The sequence below is a fragment of the Bubalus bubalis genome, chromosome 7 (assembly GCF_019923935.1).
Source record: "Bubalus bubalis isolate 160015118507 breed Murrah chromosome 7, NDDB_SH_1, whole genome shotgun sequence".
In the NCBI taxonomy this organism is placed as follows: Eukaryota; Metazoa; Chordata; class Mammalia; order Artiodactyla; family Bovidae; genus Bubalus; species Bubalus bubalis.
The window spans coordinates 33,389,053-33,410,428 of NC_059163.1; the positions used below are offsets into that span (position 1 = coordinate 33,389,053).

Genomic DNA, 21,376 nt, shown 5'->3' on the forward strand with positions numbered 1-21,376 from the left:
TGAGAGAGGAGTTTAATACAAATTAAAGATTATATACATACATATGCATGTATATGCATGTTTTATCACAAAGGGCTTCCCTGGTGGCTTAGTTGGTAAAGAATCAGCTTGCAATGAGGGAGACTTGGGTTCAATCCCTGGGTTGGGAAGATCCCCTGGAGAAGGAAAAGGTTACCCACTCCAGTATTCTGGCCTGGAGTATTCCATGGACTGTATGGTCCACAGGGTCCCATAGAGTTGGATACAAGAAAGTAGGAAACACATAAATGTTAGTAAGAGGTCTTATAGTCTAGAAATAGAAAAGGTATCAAAGAACATGTAGATAAATTATCCACTGACAATTACACAGTAATTTATCAAAAGAGCAGGACTTCGAGAATTATCTCTGGACATTGAGCTTGGTGTGAAAAACAAGAGCCATTTCTCAGGTAGATTCTACATATTTACCTGAGATAGATGCTAAGTGAACTGTTGTTTTGATCCTGATGGAGAAATTCTAAGAAAAAATTAAATATGAAGAAATTTGGTAGTAACAAATTATATTGATACAATTGAATAGATTGACTAGTTATATTTCAAGGAATTTTCATTCAATCTTCCAACCCATTGCAAAATGCCTGAGGTATACAAGATAAGTAATGCTTTGTTAAGTTATTGTGTAGCAGTTTTGATTTTCAGAGAAATGTGTGGATAGGCAACATGGTGCCACAGAATGCATACAGTTCTCTCATTCTGTACAAGATATGCTTTCCATATGTTCATTGGAGTCACTGATGCCCAGAAATATCAAAAGGCCCTAGGATCTGGAGTGGGTGGCTCAGTATGCAGAATGAAGTGCACATCCTAAGAAAACATGCATGTGTGCTCAGTTGCTCAATCATGCCCAAGTCTTTGCAACCCTGTGGACTTAAGCCCTCCAGGGTCCTCTGTCCTTAGGATTTTCCAGGCAAGAATACTGGAGTGGGTTGCCATTTCCCCCTCCAGGGAATCTTCCTGACCCAGGGACTGAACCTGCATCTCCTGTGTCTTCCTGCATTGGCAAGTGGATTCTTTACCACTGAGTCACCTGGGAAGCCCTAAGAAACATGACACAGTGGTATTTCCACCTTATCTGACCCCTGAAACTTAGATTGGAAAGCATTTGTATCTATGCATAGAAACTATAATTTTAAAAGGGAAACTTACTCTGACATGTGTGTGCTAAATTATTTAATATAAATAATTATATTAGTAACATGATAAAGTGGGATTTGTTCCTCATACTTTATCCTCAGGTATAAGGACCCAGCCAGGTGGACGGCTTCTTTTGGAGTCACAATATATCCTCCAAAAATGAAACGAGCCCTCCGGAGGATAATTGTGCATGAAAAATACAAATATCCATCGCATGACTATGATATTTCAGTCTTAGAGCTTTCCAGGCCTGTTCCCTGCACAAATGCAGTACACAAAATTTGTCTCCCCGATGCATCCCATGAGTTCCGCCCTGGTAATGAGATGTTTGTGACAGGATTTGGAGCACTGCAAAATGATGGTGAGCATCTGAGGAGAAAGTCAAATCATAGTAACCTAATTTGGTATGCTAAGGCATTTAAAGAATGGAATGCTGTTATGCCAAAATATGTTGGTGGGTTGGTCATATGGACCTGGGCCAATCAGGTCCTACTTGGGAACTAAGTAATTTAGAAGATATGTAAATTCCTTCATGCTTTAGGTTACTTTCATGTACATCACTACAACTATAGTAATGCTGCTTGGTAAGATGGCTGAAAGCGTGAATATGTCTGAAATTTTTACTAGGGTAATAACCACATAAGATTGTGAAGTGGGAGTATTAGTTGCTTACTTGTGTCTGATATTCTTTGTGACTCCAAGGACTGTAACCTGCCAGGCTCCTCTGTCCATGGAATTCTCTAGGCAAGAATACTTGAGGGCTTTGCCATTCCCTTCTCCAGGGGATCTTCCTGACCCAGGGATCAAACTTGGATCTCCCACATTGCAGGCAGATTCTTTACCATCTGAGCCACCAGGGTATTACCACATAAGAGATTAGGGATCATTAATACTTACACCCAATTGTGAAGATTAGAGCATCATAAAACCACCATCTTTCCCTACTGAAATTAACTTCTAAGCTTAATAATGACATAGAAATTACTTAAGCAACTTGAGGTTCTTTTCTAGGCACCTAACTTCACCAGGCTGGGAAGATCCCCTGGAGAAGGAAATGGCAACCCACTCCAGTACTATTGCCTGGAAAATTCCATGGACTGAGAGGCTCCTCAGAGCCTGGTAGGCTACAGTCCATGGGGTCACAAAGAGTCGGACGCGACTAAGAGACTTCACTTTAACTTCATTTAAAATAGTTATACTTCATTTCCCAAATACCACTATATCTGAAAAAATACATTCCTAAGATTCTATGTGCCAGCTCATCCAATAACTAATTGTAAAAGACTTTCTTCAGGTTTATAGAATATATGTATATATATAAATATGAAGTCTAATTTTTTCCCTTTAGGTAGCAGTCAAAATCATCTTCGGCAAGTACAGGTAGATCTCATAGACACTAAAATCTGCAATGCACCCCAAGTTTATAATAATGCCATAACTCCTACAATGTTATGTGCTGGCTCCTTGAAAGGAAATAAAGATGCGTGCCAGGTAAGTGATAGAGTGCATAATTTTTTGTTCGCCTTTTATTTTGAAATAATTACAGTTCTACAAGAAGTTGCAAAGATAGTACAGAGGGGTCCCCTATAACCTTCACCAAGTATTCTCCAGTGGCTACGTCTCATATAACTAGAATAGAATATAAAAGCTAGGAACTGATCTTGGTACAGGTGTACTTCTTGCTTTTTATCACATCTGCAGATTTGTGTCGTCATCACTGCAGTTAAGAACTCTTCCATCACCACAGAGATCTTTCTTCCTTTATAAAAACATCCATTTCCTTCCCCCATCACTTTATCATCTCTAACATCTGGCAATCACCAATCTGTTTGCCATCTCTATAATTTTATAATTTCAAGAATGTTGTATGAGTAGAATCATACAGTAGCTTTTTTTCAGAATTCCATTTTGATTTTTTTTATAGTCCAGCCATTTTTTTAAAAGGGTAGATCTGCTAGTGTCAATTCCCTTAGATTTTCTTTGTTTGCAAAATTTCTATTTCCGATTTATTTGTAAAGCATAATTTTGCCAGGCATATAATTTATGCTTGACAGTTTGTATTTTGTGTGTGTGTGTTTAAATGATGGCCTCTGTAATTTATGATAAGAACTTGCTGTTATTATAATTGCTTTCCTCTTGCAGATGAAGTGTCATTTTTTTCTTACTGTGTTCAAGGTTTTTTCTTTGTCTTTAGTTTTCAGAAGTTTGAGTTTGTATCTTGGCATGGATTTCTCTTGGTTATACTGCTTAGGGCTTGCTCAGCTTTTTAATCTGCAAGTTTATGCCCTTTGACAAACTTGGGAAGGTTTTAGCCTTTATTTCCTTGAAAAATTTTCAGCTTCATTTTGGAATCCAATAATAGGTATGTTAGCGCTTTCATTATGCTCTCAGAGATCTCTGAGCTTCTGTTCATTTTCTTTCCACTCCTCTTTCTGTGTGTTCAGATTGAGCAATTTCTATCATTCTATCTTCAATTTCATTGATTTTGTTTTTACTTCCATCATCTCCTTCATTTTTCTGTTAAGAACATCTAGTGAGCTTTTTATTGGATTTTTTGTTTGTTTCATGATGGAAACTGCCCATTAAGACATTTCTGTGATGACTGCTTTAAAATCTTTGTCAGATAATTCCAACATCTATCATCTCAGTGTCAGTGTCTGATTGATTGCCTTTTCTTATTCGAGTCAAAATTTTCCTGGTTCTTGGTATTGGGTGATTTTCAGATATATCCTGGACATTTTGGATATTATGTTATGAGTTTTGGCATCTCATTTAAATCTTCTGTTTTTACAGGACTCCTCTGACATGACAGTGGAGTGTGTAGGGGAATGAGGTAGCACTTCTACCACTCATTGTCCCCTGACACCAAGGTGGGGAAAGAGACCTTTGTTACTGCTGGATGGAGGTGGAATTGCAGGCTTCTCATTAGGGTTTCCTTGGTGGCTCAGCTGGTAAAGAATCCACCTTCAATGCTGGAGACCTGGGTTTGATCCCTGGGTTGGGAAGATCCCCTGGAGAAGGAAAAGCTACCCACTCCAGTATTCTGGCCTGGAAAATTCCATGGACTGTATAGTCCATGGAGTCACAAATAAGACACGACTGAGCCACTTTCACTTTCACTAAGTGTGGTTTTTGTTTTTGTTTTTTTTTCTTTTAAGATGGGAGAAAATTATTAAATTTATTTTATTTTATTTTTTGGCCGTGCAGTGCCTGGCATACAGGATCTTAGTTCCCCGACCAGTGATCCAACCCACCCTCCCTGCACTGGACTGACAGAAAAGTCCTGAAACCTATTAAATCTAATTTTTTAAAAAATATGTACCATTTTCCCTTCTCACCCTTCTTGGTGAAGGAACAGAAAATCCCCTCACACCCTCCATTTAGGGGATTTCACATATAAAGTCTGGGATGGTGAGGATGAAGTAAAAAAATACCACTCTGGATGGGGGCAACTTGTTACTGCTCCCCTTGTGGTCTCCACTGACATCATGGGAGAGTGGCCTTATCACTGCTTGGCTCTCCACTAGGTCTGTTCTGACATCACCCTAGAAGGAGAGAGAGCTCTGCCTCATTGGTACTGGGGGTAGTTCATGCTCCACAGCTGGTTACCACAGGGGAGGAAGAGGAAGGCTTCATCATCACCTGGCAGGGATGACAGAGAGGCTCCCCACTCAGCCTCCTCTGACACCAGTCAGGTGGGAATTGGACTTCCTTAGATTCTGTAAGGGGGAAGTTCAGTTTCCCCACTTGGCCCTTGCTGATGGGGTTGGGATGGGACCACACTTTTTTCTGTGATTGACTCACAGTGTGTACACATCACCCAGCTTATACATTATCAGCTCATGACCAACCGTATTTCATTCCTATATATTTTAACCCCCAACCTTCTTCCCATCTTCAACTCCAGATCTATTTTGAAGTAAATCACAGTTGTTTATAATTTCATTTGAAAATATGTTACCTCTTCTGTTAATACAATGCCTTTTTGATGATAGTATTAGATACGAATGTCTCATAAATTTGGGGAACTAAAGAGGAGAAACCAAGTTTGGCCTTGTGATTATAACACACTGCTTTTCTGTTTTAGGAGGAATCTGATACTTCTCCCTCTCAAAAATCATCAATAACTTTATACGCAGAAATCTTTACTTGGCTCTCTTACTCCCTCCCATCTCAATGGCATGTGGCTACCTCCTCTTAAAATATGATCTTGTTTGGGGTTCTATAATCCTGAAATATGCTGATTTCCCCCTCCCTCCTTTTCCAACAACTCATTTCTGGTTCCTTATTTTGGTTTCTCTTTATTTCCCTCTCTGCCTGTCTCTAAGCTTGGCTGTTCCTTAACACTCATCTTTTTTTTCTCTACATATACCTTCAAAGAAATTACCTTTTCTTTAAGTTAGCTGTCACTTTAATGTCTTCCAAATATACATCTCCAAAATTAATCTCTTGCTCAAATTCAGTCTCTCATTTCCACATACTCCCAAACCATTTCCATTTATATGTTTTAAGTTGTTAGTATACGACTAATGGAGAAGGCAATGGCACCCCACTCCAGTACTCTTGCCTGGAAAATCCTATGGATGGAGGAGCCTGGTGGGCTGCAGTCCATGGGGTCGCTGAGGGTCGGACATGACTGAGTGACTTCCCTTTCACTTTTCACTTTCATGCTTTGGAGAAGGAAATGGCAACCCACTCCAGTGTTCTTGACTGGAGAATCCCAGGGACGGGGAAGCCTGGTGGGCTGCCGTCTATGGGGTCGCACAGAGTCGGACACGACTGAAATGACTTAGCAGTAGCATACGACTAACTTTTATATATGTTCCATCTTAAACACAACAGGCATTCAGTCAGTTCAGTTGCTCAGTCATGTCTGACTCTTTGTGACCCCATGGACTGCAGCATGCCAGGCTTCCCTGTCCATGAAATGTTTTTTTTGATTTCAAGTTTCTCATTTATGTGGTTGGCTTTCATTATTCTTGAAAACTTTTACTTTTAAATCTCTTTCACAGTAATCAATTAAATCATAGAATATTTTACCCCTTACTATTTCTTCCATACTTATCTCTTTGTCTCCATTCTTTGTGTTAAGAACTTAATCTATTGCTTCATTGCTTCATGTCTTAATCACTAAAACTTGTTTGTGGTTTGGCTTCTGGCTTTAAGTTTCTGTTGTAATATGTACATTCTTTTGTAAAAAAATTTAGTGGAGTATTTGATTTACAATGTTGTGCTAGTTTCTGCTATACATCAAAGTGAATCAGCTATACATACCCATATTCTTGAAGAAATTTCCTGTTCTGTTTCTCATTAAACCACTCACTAAAAATAACTGCAATTAAGGGAAAAACAGCAGTAGATACAGACCAACCTATCCCTCAAAAGTTATGCAACTTTGTAACCAGAGAATTAACAACATCATCAACAGCAAAAATAATTGTACCTTGAAAAATAACTTAGTGTAGGTAGGCAGATTGCCCAGGGTGGCTAGTGGCTGACTGAGGGAAAGTTAAAAATGCACAAAAACAATAGAGTAGAAATACTGGCTTGCTGAGGGTGAGACAATGCACATGGGAGTGTAGCTCTGGGCAGAGGAGGAAGTACAACCTGGCAGGACCCAAGAATTAAGCAAGGATGGGGTGTGCCTCTCTGGGTAGGGAGAAGGGTTCCTGGACATAGACACGCTTAACATTTTCACAAACTAGAACCTCCAAGGCTTCTGCCTGTGCAATAGCTGAGCTGAGACCTTTTTTTTCCGGAGATTGCAGTTCTACTCCCATTATTCTGGCTCCCTTGCCTAAGTCCAAACACCTATAAGCCATCACAACTTCCACTTTGTATTGATGTAACTCCCCTATTCACCAATCACACATGAGCTAACTAGTGTTAACAGAACCAACTGTCTCTTTCTCCATTTGATACTTGCTGGACATCACCTTAGTTTTCAGCTTGTATTGCTGTTAGACTCACTGCTGTCTTTTTTCCTTAATTACTTTATTAACAGACTCATTCACTCCTGTCTCTTAAACAGATTTAAGCTTTGTAGTTTCTGGCATATTCTATTTCTTTTTCCTAATCTGCTATGTCTTCACATAGGCCTGGGTGTCAATTACCAAAATGATTTGTTATCCGATAGCTCATACAGTACACTTTGTTTCTATCTGTAGATTGTGCACTACTTGAGGGGAGGGCTCATGTGTTTAGACTCTTTTTACATCTCCTACCACATATGAGAGTATAAGGAAATATACTTATTGGTGAATTGATTTAAAAATTACAAACACATTATATCTAATTGAGTTATTATTAGTGTTAGTTAATACTTTTATGTAGATGAAAGAAAATTTGCAAAGAAATTAGTGTATGTAAGGGAAAAAAGCATGGACTTCTTGGTGAAATCACTCTGGATATTGAATAGCATGTGATATCAGGAAAATTGCTAAACTCTGTTAGTTTCAGCTTCTTCATTGCTAAAATAGAGAAAATGAAACCTAACTCCATGCTTTGTTGCCAGAATTACATGAATTAAGAAATAATATATTAATTATTTAAACACTTCATATAGTGTTAAACATGTAATGAGTGGTCAGTAACTAGAGACCCCAGGGTTTTGGGGGAAGATCAGTCAGCACCTTGTTTTTATGACCCATATAAAAGAAATAGCGTACTGGCTTTCACAAGGCATAAACAATTGGACTTTGTGGTTATGTATACATATTCACTAAGTTCTGTTTTGTGCCAGGCTCTATGCTAAGCATGTTATGTACACTGTCTTAGGTAATCTTCAAAATTATTGCAGGTAGGTATTATTAGGAGCATTAGCAATAAGTAAGTTAAAGGTCTTAGCCAGCTTGGAGGGACCAGAACTGAGCTTTAAACCCAGGTGTCTGACTCTGACGTCCATGCTTTTTATCAGTACTAAACTCTTCACCCTTCTTTTAGGAGATGTGTCCTACTGATAGAGTATGGGCAGTTATTTGTCAGATGTATCAGATTGGGGCTGTTCTGCCAAGAGATGGAGTTGGAGTCTTTCATCTCAGAGTACTGAACCCTGAGTCTAACCAGTTCTCCAGGCAGGGGAGCTCTTCTTTTATGTGAATTACTGGCATAGATAAAGGATACCACTTGTCATTTGAGTACACTGAAGATTTTTTTAAACTGCCCCTTTCATTAAATTCACATTAGAAAATAGCACATTTTTCTGTAATAAGGTGCATTATTAATTACTAATCTCTCCCTTCTCCTTTAGGGCGACTCTGGAGGACCTCTGGTTAGTCCAGATGCTAGAGATATCTGGTACCTTGCTGGAATTGTGAGCTGGGGAGATGAATGTGGGCAACCCAATAAGCCTGGTGTTTATACTAAAGTGACTGCTTTCCGGGACTGGATCACTTCCAAAACTGGTGTCTAAGAGAGAACAGCCTAGCAGAATGGAACACACTTTTGTGTACAGGTCATTCTTAGAGATACAGAATTGCAGAAGTCATCATGCAGGTCACCTAGATCTGACCAATCGAACTAAACCATCTGCTATTTCCTTCCTAGCTCTTCTCCGCACACCATCTTGCTTCTACCAGATGGATTCTGTCTCAACTTGCAGTCACTTGTTTTTCTGGAAGTTTTCTGTCATCAAATTTTGACTTGTTGACATAAATCTCTCTCATGTGTGTATGCTGTTTGAAGTGATCCCTTCCTTCATTTCACTGGCTTTTCTCAACTCAATAAATTTCTACTTTCAAGGTGCAGGACAAAGAGTAAAATGAAATATGAAAAAAAACCTACATTTTTTACATACAGAAAAATATTAGGTGTTATTTCTTAATGTGATGAAGAAAATGATCATAATCATTATGAAAGGTCAGGTAAAGAGACATCAAAAAACCAAATACTTTATGATGTTGAAAGAATGAGAACTAAGTTAAGGAAATAAAGAGCAACCAAGATATAATTTATTTGCATTTCCAGCAAACTGACAGAGATAAATGTGGGGAAGATTCTATTTTCTTGTGGCCTGTAATAATTATACAAACTCTATGTAATGTATTTGTTTTAAGTTAAAGCAAATAGTATTTATTTAACATGGCACTACTGAGAATGTCAACATATCATAATAAAAAAATAAATATCATCACTTTGCTTGACATTATGATAATCCACAAAGAAGGGGAAGATGGGGAAAATGTTACTCATCAATTTACTATGAATTCCTTTCAAATCTGAGGCTAGAGTGAAAATTTACCTAAGAATAAGCAGCGTACATTATGTGGTAAGATTTTTGTATGGTTGGGTGGGAGGAAATAAAAATAGAATCTGTATGAACTGTTGAATGAAATGGTATTATCACCAAGTGCTTGTGTGTTTGTATTTAAAGTTTTTCCACATTGCATAGCTGTGAAGGGAAATAAGATCCAGGTGTGGGTGTGTATAGTTGTAGAAATGCAGCTAAAGGTCAGACCTCTATTTTGAGATGACTGCTGATTCCAGCTTTACCACTCCACCTTCTTGCCCTCATTTCCAGTCTGTTCTTACACCATGTGTCTCTTAGACTTCTCTGGGCTCAGATGGGAGGATATTATGGAGAATTTATCCTGGAAGATGCCTCCCTGCTACATCTAGCATGACACTGAATTACTCACTGCCTGGATATAAAATTGATAGAAAAAGCCTAATATCAACCACCTTCCTGATTTCAGCTTTGATAAATTACTATTGAGTTGTTAGACATACAACATTCAAGTGATGTAGGCACTATGAAGTTAGGATTGGTTTCATGTTAATGGTGAGATTTCACTGAATCTTTGCATTACCCTTTCCTCATTGTGTATAACTACTTGTATGAGTTCTGTGTTGTACCATAACTACTTTGAAAGAAACATTAGTAGAAAAAAAAAATCCACCTAAATAATATTGGCATGTGAACTGATACAATTTAGGCACTTGGCTAAAATATGATATGAAACATAATCAAAGCTATATATGACAAACCCACAGCAAACATTATCCTCAATGGTGAAAAATTGAAAGCATTTCCTCTAAAGTCAGGAACAAGACAAGGGTGCCCACTTTCACCATTACTATTCAACATAGTTTTGGAAGTTTTGGCCACAGCAATCAGAACAGAAAAAGAAATAAAAGGAATCCAAATTGGAAAAGAAGAAGTAAAACTCTCACTGTTTGCAGATGACATGATCCTCTACATAGAAAACCCTAAAGACTCCACCAGAAAATTACTAGAACTAATCAATGACTATAGTAAAGTTGCAGGATATAAAATCAACACACAGAAATCTCTTGCATTCCTATACACTAATAATGAGAAAACAGAAAGAGAAATTAAGGAAACAATTCCATTCACCATTGCAACAAAAAGAATAAAATACTTAGGAATATATCTACCTAAAGGATCTAAAGACCTATATATAGAAAACTATAAAACACTGGTGAAAGAAATCAAAGAGGACACTAACAGATGGAGAAATATACCATGTTCATGGATTGGAAGAATCAATATAGTGAAAATGAGTATACTACCCAAAGCAATCTATAGATTCAATGCAATCCCTATCAAGCTACCAACAGCATTCTTCACAGAGCTAGAACAAATAATTTCACAATTTTTATGGAAATACAAAAAACCTCGAATAGCCAAAGCGATCTTGAGAAAGAAGAATGGAACTGGAGGAATCAACCTACCTGACTTCAGGCTCTACTACAAAGCCACAGTCATCAAGACAGTATGGTACTGGCACAAAGACAGAAATATAGATCAATGGAACAAAATAGAAAGCCCAGAGATAAATCCACACACATATGGACACCTTATCTTTGACAAAGGAGGCAAGAATATACAATGGATTAAAGACAATCTCTTTAACAAGTGGTGCTGGGAAATCTGGTCAACCACTTGTAAAAGAATGAAACTAGAACACTTTCTAACACCATACACAAAAATAAACTCAAAATGGATTAAAGATCTAAACGTAAGACCAGAAACTCTAAAACTCCTAGAGGAGAACATAGGCAAAACACTCTCTGACATACATCACAGCAGGATCCTCTATGACCCACCTCCCAGAATATTGGAAATAAAAGCAAAAATAAACAAATGGGACCTAATTAACCTTAAAAGCTTCTGCACATCAAAGGAAACTATTAGCAAGGTGAAAAGACAGCCTTCAGAATGGGAGAAGATAATCGCAAATGAAGCAACTGACAAGCAACTAATCTCGAGAATATACAAGCAACTCCTACAGCTCAACTCCAGAAAAATAAATGACCCAATCAAAAAATGGGCCAAAGAACTAAATAGACATTTCTCCGAAGAAGACATACAGATGGCTAACCAACACATGAAAAGATGCTCAACATCACTCATTATCAGAGAAATGCAAATCAAAACCACTATGAGGTACCATTTCACACCAGTCAGAATGGCTGCGATCCAAAAGTCTACAAGTAATAAATGCTGGAGAGGGTGTGGAGAAAAGGGAACCCTCTTACACTGTTGGTGGGAATGCAAACTAGTACAGCCACTATGGAGAACAGTGTGGAGATTCCTTAAAAAACTGGAAATAGAACTGCCTTATGATCCAGCAATCCTACTGCTGGGCATACACACTGAGGAAACCAGAAGGGAAAGAGACACGTGTACCCCAATGTTCATCGCAGCACTGTTTATAATAGCCAGGACATGGAAGCAACCTAGATGTCCATCAGCAGATGAATGGATAAGAAAGCAGTGGTACATATACACAATGGAGTATTATTCAGCCATTAAAAAGAATACATTTGAATCAGTTCTAATGAGGTGGATGAAACTGGAGCCTATTATACAGAGTGAAGTAAGCCAGAAAGAAAAACACCAGTACAGTATACTAACACATATATATGGAATTTAGAAAGATGGTAACAATAACCCTGTGTACGAGACAGCAAAAGAGACACTGATGTATAGAACAGTCTTATGGACTCTGTGGGAGAGGGAGAGGGTAGGAAGATTTGGGAGAATGGCATTGAAACATGTAAAATATCATGTATGAAACGAGTTGCCAGTCCAGGTTCGATGCACGATACTGGATGCTTGGGGCTGGTGCACTGGGACGGCCCAGAGGGATGGAATGGGGAGGGAGGAGGGAGGAGGGTTCAGGATGGGGAACACATGTATACCTGTGGCGGATTCATTTTGATATTTGGCAAAACTAATACAGTTATGTAAAGTTTAAAAATAAAATAAAATTAAAAAAAAAAGAAATCTGACATGAATTGACGGTGTTAAATATTTTGTAGACATATATTTAATGAATTTTTTTGAAAAAATTGAGGAAAACGATGAATTTTAAAGAAAGACAAGTACATTTCCTACCATTTCTCTGTGTTCCTCTTGTTTGAGTATACTTCACAGTTAGGCCTCTAGGTGGCACCCATAGGCTGTAGGTAAATAAAGGGAAGCAAGCTCTTAGGGTTTTCAAGTAATGATGAAAGCTGTAGTTAGGCATTCTGTATCAGGGTCTTGTAAAACCAAAAGAATACAATTCATCTTTAAGAAGTTGTTTAAAAATTAATCCATATAAATTGACAGCATGTTAGTATTTTCCACATTTCTGGAGGTAGTTTCCAAATTAAAGTACAATTTATAATGTGATAGGAATTTCTTTGGCAAACTTGAAGAGATTTAAATTAAGAAGAAATTTTAGAAGTCTAATTTCACAGTGGCATCATGTTTCTCAGAGAAATATTTCTCAAAAGATCTTAGAAATAGAGGTTTGGCCACAGTGAATATATAAGCAATAGTTCAAACTTAATGTGCACAGAGAAATAGATAAAAGAGTATCATATTTTTAAAAGACAATATTCTTTGAAAGTTAACTTTTACAGGATTTCAGATCTTCCCTGGTAGCTCAACTGGTAAAGGAACCGCCTGCAATGCAGGACACCAGAGTTCAATCCCTGGGTTGGGAAGATCTGCTGGAGAAGGAAACGGCAACCCACTCTAGTATTCCTGCCTGGAGAACCCCATGGACAGAGGAGCCTGGAGTACAGTCCATGGGGTGGCAAAGAGTCAGATATGACCAAGTGACTAACACAACAAAGGCTTTCAGCATTCTTGAACTTGTCTCTTTTAGCCATTTCATTGGAGAAAGTTAAGAAGTCAGGACTGAAATAATAGTTATTAACTGTGCAAGAAGGCAGGCATTTCTCAGCTATATTTTCTCTCTTCGCACAGTACTTAGTAAAGTGCTCTGCATATAAGTCTTTCAACAAATGTTGTTGAACTGACCTTTTCTTTTTGTATTATACAGAACGTGTAGCTTTGTTACTATTTACACATCAATTTTAAGAAGTAATCCAGATTTTACACTGTGTGATATAAGCCAGTTATTTAAACACATTAAGCTTCAATATACTCATTTATAAAACAGGGATAATAATATTCAGAATGGGCTGGTTTCTTGTTTAATTTTAATTCTACAAAAGAACTTCTATTGAGATCATTCCAAAACATATTACCAAGTTGTTTGTTATTCTCGTTTTTCATTTCAACTTTTAAAAATGATAAACCTTTTTAACTATAGAGCTACTGGACCATATGAAGATCTACAGTCTAGTTCATGAGGCCTTCCTCGACTCTCTCAAGTGGAGATATTCTTTTTTCTGAAATTTCTGACCACTTAAAATAATTTTTTATAATTAGATAATCATAGATTCACACAGAGCTGTAAAATATAATACATGCATGCTAAGTTGCTTCAGTCGTGTCTGACTCTGTGCGATCCCATGGATGGTATCCTGCCAGGCTCTTTTGTCCATGGGATACTCCAGGCAAGAATACTGGAGTGCGTTGCCATGCCCTTCTCCAGGGGATCTTCCTGACCCAGGGATGGAACCCACATCTTTTATATCTCCTACACTGGCAGTTGTTGGATCCTTTATCACTAGCACCACCTGGGAAGACCAGAAATATAATACAGAGAGATCCTATGTATTCTTTATCCAGTTCACCAAATGGTAACATCTTGATTAGCTGTAGTACAATATCATAACCAGGAAGTTGACCGTGAGACAATCTATCAACCTTATGAGATTTTATGTTTTTAAAACATGCAATTATTTGTATGTGTGTATTTAGTTCCATGTAATTTTATCTCACATGTGGATTTGTGTACCAGACCACCTGACCTGCCTCTTGAGAAACCTATATGCAGGTCAGGAAGCAACAGTTAGAACTGGACATGGAACAACAGACTGGTTCCAAATAGGAAAAGGAGTACGTCAAGGCTGTATATTGTCACCTTGCTTATTTAACTTACATGCAGAGTACATCATGAGAAATGCTGGACTGGAAGAAGCACAAGCTGGAATCAAGATGGCCAGGAGAAATATCAATAACCTCAGATATGCAGATGACACCACCCTTACGTCAGAAAGTGAAGAGGAACTAAAAAGCCTCTTGATGAGAGTGAAAGAGGAGAGTGAAAAAGTTGGCTTAAAGCTCAACATTCAGAAAACGAAGATCATGGCATCTGGTCCCATCACTTCATGGGAAATAGATGGGGAAATAGTGGAAACAGTGTCAAACTTTATCTTTTTGGGCTGGGAGGGTTTGGGGGCAGGAGGAGAAGGGGACGACAGAGGATGAGATGGCTGGATGGCATCACCGACTCAATGGATGTGAGTTTGAGTGAACTCTGGGAGATAGTGATGGACAGGGAGGCCTGGCGTGCTGAGATTCATGGGGTCGCAAAGAGTCGGACACAACTGAGCGACTGAACTGAACTGAACTGAACCAAGTCACAATGCAGAATAGTTTGGTCAAAAAATCCCTTATGCTATGCACAGCCATCCGGCATCATCCGCATCCCCATTCCCAGTCTGTAATCCCTGACAAACATTAATCTGTTCTCCATCTATATAATTTTGTCTAAGAATGGTATATATTAATAACTGGGGTCATACAATATGTCTACTTTGGGGGTTGGCCTCTTGACTTAGCATAATTGCTTTACAGTTCAATTCACAGTTCGGTCGCTCAGTCATGTCCGACTCTTCGCAACCCCATGAATTGCAGCACGCCAGGCCTCCCTGTCCATCACCATCTCCCAAAGTTCACTCAAACTCATGTCCATCGAGTCAGTGATGCCATCCAGCCATCTCATCCTCTGTCGTCCCCTTCTCCTCCTGCCCCCAATCCCTCCCAGTATCAGAGTCTTTTCCAATGAGTCAACTCTTCACATGAGGTGGCCAAAGTACTGGAGTTTCAGCTTTAGCATCATTCCCTCCAAAGAAATACCAGGGCTGATCTCCTTCAGAATGGACTGGTTGGATCTCCTTGCAGTCCAAGGGACTCTCAAGAGTCTTCTCCAACACCACAGTTCAAAACCATCAATTCTTCGGTGCTCAGCTTTCTTCACAGTCCAACTCTCACATTCATACATGACCACGGGAAAAACCATAGCCTTGACTAGACGGACCTTTGTTGGCAAAGTAATGTCTCTGCTTTTCAATATGCTATCTAGGTTAAGATCAATCCAAATTGCAAGTGTCGTGCCCACACATGACAGTTCATTCTTACTTTATTGTTGTGTGTGTTTCACAGTATGAGTGCACTGCAATTTGTTTAACCATTCATACATTGAAGGGCATTTGAATTGTTTATAGTTTTTGGCTACTATGAATAAAGATACTTCAATATTTGTATGTGGATGTATAGGTCTTTGCGTGAACGTAATTGTTCATTGTTTGTACCATTCCATTTTTTTCTCAATCTTAAAGTATTTTGCAGACGTGCATCAATTGTCAACCCTAACTTCCTTTGTGTACAAACTTTACATTTACCTCTGTTCCTGCTATACCATCCTACGCACTTACTGGCCACTTAGAGACTTTGCCTGGCCAATTGTATGTTCAAATACAATAAGGTTATATCTTAATAGGGTTATTATATTAATATCCTTTTATGTAAACATAGGGAATTTAATAATCAAATTTTGTAACATTCAATAAATTCACAAAGCATTTTCAAAGAAATAGATTTAGCAGAAAGCAAGTGCAGCAATGATGTTTACTAAGTCTAGAATATTTCTCTTATTAGTTCTAGCACTTCTGGTGGTGTAAATTGACAAATATTGGTGATGTTCAGATTTCTTTCTGCAAAAAGAAGCAGTCATACCATGGATTGGGTGACTTAAAAATAACAGAAATTTGTTTCTTGTGGTTTCTGGAGGCTGAAAAATCCAAGATCAAGATTGTCAGTTATAAAATAAATAAGTACTAGGTTTAATGTCGGAGAAGGCAACGGCACCCCACTCCAGTACTCTTGCCTGGAAAATCCCATGGACGGAGGAGCCTGGTAGGCTGCAGTTCATGGGGTCGCTAAGAGTCGGACATGACTGAGCGACTTCACTCTCACTTTTCACTTTCATGTATTGGAGAGGGAAATGGCAACCCACTCCAGTGTTCTTGCCTGGAGAATCCCAGGGACAGGGAAGCCTGGTGGGCTGCCGTCTATGGGGTCGCAAAGAGTCAGACATGACTGAAGCGACTTAACAGCAGCAGCAGCAGGTTTAATGTACAACATTATTAATACAATTAACACTAAAAAGTAATTCTACATTTGAAAATAAATGTGAAGATGTTATTAAATAAATTGCATACAATGTGCCATTACTAATGGACTTTTTGAACTGAAATAGACATTTCTTCAAAGAAGACATACAGAGAGCCAAGAGGCATGTGAAAAGATGCTCAACATAGCTAATTATTAGAGAAATGCAAATTAAAACTACAATGAGGCACCTTACACCAGTCAGAATGGCTATCATCAAAATGTCAACAAACAATAAATGCTGGAGAGTGTGTGGAGAAAAGGGAAACTCCTAAGTTATTGAAAGTACTGTTGGTGGAATGCAAATTGGTACAGCCACTATGGAGAATATTATGAAGCTTTCTTAAAAAACTAAAAATAGAACCACAATACGATCCAGCATATAGTCAGAGAAAAACTATGGTTTGAAAGGATGTATGCATCACACTGTTCATTGCAGCACTGTTTACAATAGCCAAGACATGGAAGCAACTAAATGTCCACTGACAAATGAATGGTAAAGAAGATGTACATATATACAATGAAATAATACCCAGCCATTAAAAAGAATGAAATAATGACATTTGCAGCAACATGAATGGACCTGGAAGTTATTATACTAAGTGAAGTAAGTCAGATAGAAAAAGACAAATATCATATGATATTGCTTACATGGAGAATCTAAAAAAAAAAAAAAAAGATACAAATGAACTTATTTACAAAACAGACTCACAGACTAAGAAAATAAACTTATGATTACCAAAGGGGAAAGGTGGGGAGGAGGGATAAACTGGGATTTCAGAATTGACATATATACTCTGCTGCTGCTGTTGCTAAGTCTCTTCAGTCGTGTCCGATCCTGTGCGACCCCATAGACGGCAGCCCACCAGGCTCCCCCGTCCCTGGGATTCTCCAGGCAAGAACACTGGAGTGGGTTGCCATTTCCTTCTCCAATGCATGAAGTGAAAAGTGAAAGTGAAGTCGCTTAGTCGTGTCCGACTCTTCGGGACCCCATGGACTGCAGCCTACCAGACTCCTCCATTCATGGGATTTTCTAGGCAAGAGTACTGGAATGGGTTGCCATTGCCTTCTCCGGACATATATACTCTACTATACTGAAAATAGATAACCAAAAAGGACCTACTATATAGCACAGGAAACTCTGTATTCTGTAATAATCTAAATGGGAAAGGAATAGAAATATGTGTATGTATAACTGAATCACTTTTCTGTACACCTGAAACTAACACAACATTGTAAATCAACTATAGTACAATATAAAATAGAAATATTTTTTTTAATGGAGTTTTCTTCCCACAGAAATATATGTCGGTAGAACTCCAGATGGTGTTACTAATCTGCAAATCAGAATTTCAGTCAAGGGAGAAAATCTGCTGGTCCACGTGGAGGAGTTCCGCAAGGACAATTAAGATATTTGTATTTTAGAAACATGATAAAAGAAGAGAATTCCATTCTATTTGTGATCGCACTTCCCCCCAAAAAACCTCATGTGAAGTGGTAAAAATATTAGTATCTTCAGGAAGCTGAAAATATTTTGCAAAGTATAATAAAATATGTAATATCTATGAGTTTAGTAGTTCTTGCCCCAGAATTTAGGAAGTATTTGCTAATGCTAAATTTGAAATGCTTAATTGCATGAACAAAATCTCATTTATCAAATAAATATATTTATATTTATGGCTATAAAGATTTGAAAGTAGAAGTTTGACAACCAGCTATGTATTTAAAATTTTACATGTTTATGCATGCATGTTCAGTTGTGTCCAGCTCTTTGCAACCCCATGGACTATGGCCCACCAGGCTCGCTCATATGTCCATGGAATTTTCCAGGCAAGAATACTGGAGCAGGTTGCCATTTGCTATCCCAAGGGATTACACATTTAGCTATATAAATAATGAATATTCTCTTTCTATGAAAATAGAATGCACTGAAATGTGTATCTCTTGGACACATCAGCTTTCTTGGAAAAAGTCATGTAGTTATTATAACAATATTCTGGTATTGGTTCACATATATTTAATTTATCTTATCATGTGTAATCCCTATAGATCACAGATGCATTCTTTTCTGTATCTTTTGTATCTAATTGCATAGCACCCTTGCAGTAACTTTTCAGTACATGTTGGCAGGCTCTTTATTTTGCTTTCATACAGAAATAATTCCCTCTCTAATAGCTTATATATTAGTTTTTCAGAAGTTTTGTGGGGATGTATAATACAGAAAAGAACACAGAAGACAAATGTACAGATCAATAAATTGTCGCGAGATAAACAGCTATGTAATTACCACCTAGACTAGAAATAGTACACTGCTAGCATCACAGAGAACAGTATCCTGGACTTATAACTCAACACCCTACATCTAACAGTGTTTGAATATTACAGAAATGAAATTGTATAGTATATATTGTGACTCTCATTTGTGAAAATCATTTATGTTGATGCATGCATCTGAAGTTCTTTTACTTAAAGTGCTGTAGAATGTTTTATTACATGAGAATATCACAAAGTATGGTTTCTGTGGTAATACCTTTTTATTGTGTGAAGACGTTGCTATCTTCACAATCATGAAGATTATTTCCTAAATTATTTTCTAAAAGATTTATTATTTTGCATTAAGATCTATGATCCTCCAATAATAGAATGCCATGTAGGGATCCAGTATCATTGGTTTTCTTTCACAGAGATATCCAATCCAGATATTGGGCATATAGTCACACTTAGCAAATTGCCTTTCAGGAGCCCAACTCAAAGTGTGGTGGGTTTAACAACCACCCTTACTCAGTGCAGACCCTGGATTCCAATTTTTGACACTGTTGACGCTGTTGCCCTGATACTATTAGATGCCCTTCTCAGCTTTCGCATCCTTTTTTAGAAATAGCAGCTCCAAATGGCAGGCTAATTTACTTCTTTGAGTTTATCTTCACCAAGATCTTGGCCTTGGAATTTTTATTTTGTTAGCTTTATGTCATCAACAGAGTTCTTAACTATTTTACCCATTTTTCCTACTATAATTTTCAGGAATGTTGGTCTCATTTCCTTAGTCCATCATCTTAGGAAATACCAGTCCCATGCATTTAAAAAAAATTAATCTTGTTTTTTACTACTCACTATCTAGGTATATTTTGATAAGTTACAAACTCTTTGAAGTTCAATTTCCTCATTTGTAAAGTGGGAGTGACAATATTTACCTCATGTTTAATCACTAAATTGTGTCCGACTCTTGCAACACAATGGACTGCCTTCCAGGTTCCTCTGTCCTTGGGATTTCCCAAGCAAGAATACTGGAATGAGTTGCCATTTCCTCCAAGGGATCTTCTCAACCCAGGGATCAAACCTATGTCTCCTGCATTGGCAGGTGGATTCTTCACCACTGAGTCACCAAGGTACCCCATTTATTCTTGAAAAAATTAATATGAAATAGGTATATAGAGACATTGGAAAATAAAGAAGTAAGGCTACTAGTGTACCTTCAATGAATGATAGCTATTATTTTTGCTATATTAATAATGATAATAATTCTTAAGGTGATGATGAAGACAGTAAGAATTCTAAGTAACTCTGTCTACCACATTGCCCTAATCTCCTACTCAGAGGCCAAGAGGAGCTACCCCACGTCCGAGGTCAGGGGCAGTTCCAGAAAAACATCTATTTCTGCTTTATTGACTATGCCAAAGCCTTTGACTGTGTGGATCACAATAAACTCAGGAAAATTCTTCAAGAGATGGGAATACCAGACCACCTGACCTGCCTCTTGAGAAACCTATATGCAGGTCAGGAAGCAACAATTAGAACTGGACATGGAACAACAGACTGGTTCCAAATAGGAAAAGGAGTACGTCAAGACTGTATATTGTCACCCTGCTTATTTAACTTCTATGCAGAGTACATCATGAGAAACGCTGGGCTGGAAGAAGCACAAGTTGGAATCAAGATTGACGGGAGAAATATCAATAACCTCAGATATGCAGATGACACCACCCTTATGGCAGAAAGGGAAGAGGGACTAAAAAGCCTCCTGATGAAAGTGAAAGTGGAGAGTGAAAAAGTTGGCTTTAATCTCAACATTCAGAAAACTAAGATCATGGCAGCTGGTCCCATCACTTCATGGGAAATAGATGGGGAAACAGTGGAAACAGTGTCAGACTTTACCTTTTTGGGCTCCAAAATCACTGCAGATGGTGATTGCAGCCATGAAATTAAAAGATGCTTACTCCTTGTAAGGAAAGTTATGACCAACCTAGATAGCATATTGAAAAGCAGAGACATTACTTTGCCAACAAAGGTCCGTCTAGTCAAGGCTATGGTTTTTCCTGTGGTCATGTGTGGATGTGAGAGTTGGACTGTGAAGAAGGCTGAGCGCCGAAGAATTGATGCCTTTGAACTGTGGTGTTGGAGAAGACTCTTGAGAGTCCCTTGGACTGCAAGGAGATCCAACCCATCCATTCTGAAGGAGATCAGTCCTGCGTGTTCTTGGAAGGAATGATGCTAAAGCTGAAAGTCCAGTACTTTGGCCACCTCATGTGAAGAGTTGACTCATTGGAAAAGACTCTGATTCTGGGAGGGATTGGGGGCAGGAGGAGAAGGGGAAGACAGAGGATG

General features: G+C 38.3%; 1 protein-coding gene across 1 annotated transcript in view; it reads left to right on the top strand.

The window, feature by feature from the left end:
* LOC102406367 (transmembrane protease serine 11E) overlaps positions 1–9,298 on the top strand; it is a 60,103-nt gene extending 50,805 nt beyond the window's left edge. Inside the window, exons 8-10 of the mRNA XM_006078731.4 lie at positions 1,275–1,534; positions 2,522–2,664; positions 8,423–9,298. Of these exons, the coding sequence (XP_006078793.1) occupies positions 1,275–1,534; positions 2,522–2,664; positions 8,423–8,584 (565 nt within the window). The 3' untranslated portion in view covers positions 8,585–9,298. The remainder of the gene's footprint in view (positions 1–1,274; positions 1,535–2,521; positions 2,665–8,422) is intronic.
* The last annotated feature ends 12,078 nt before the right edge of the window (positions 9,299–21,376 follow it).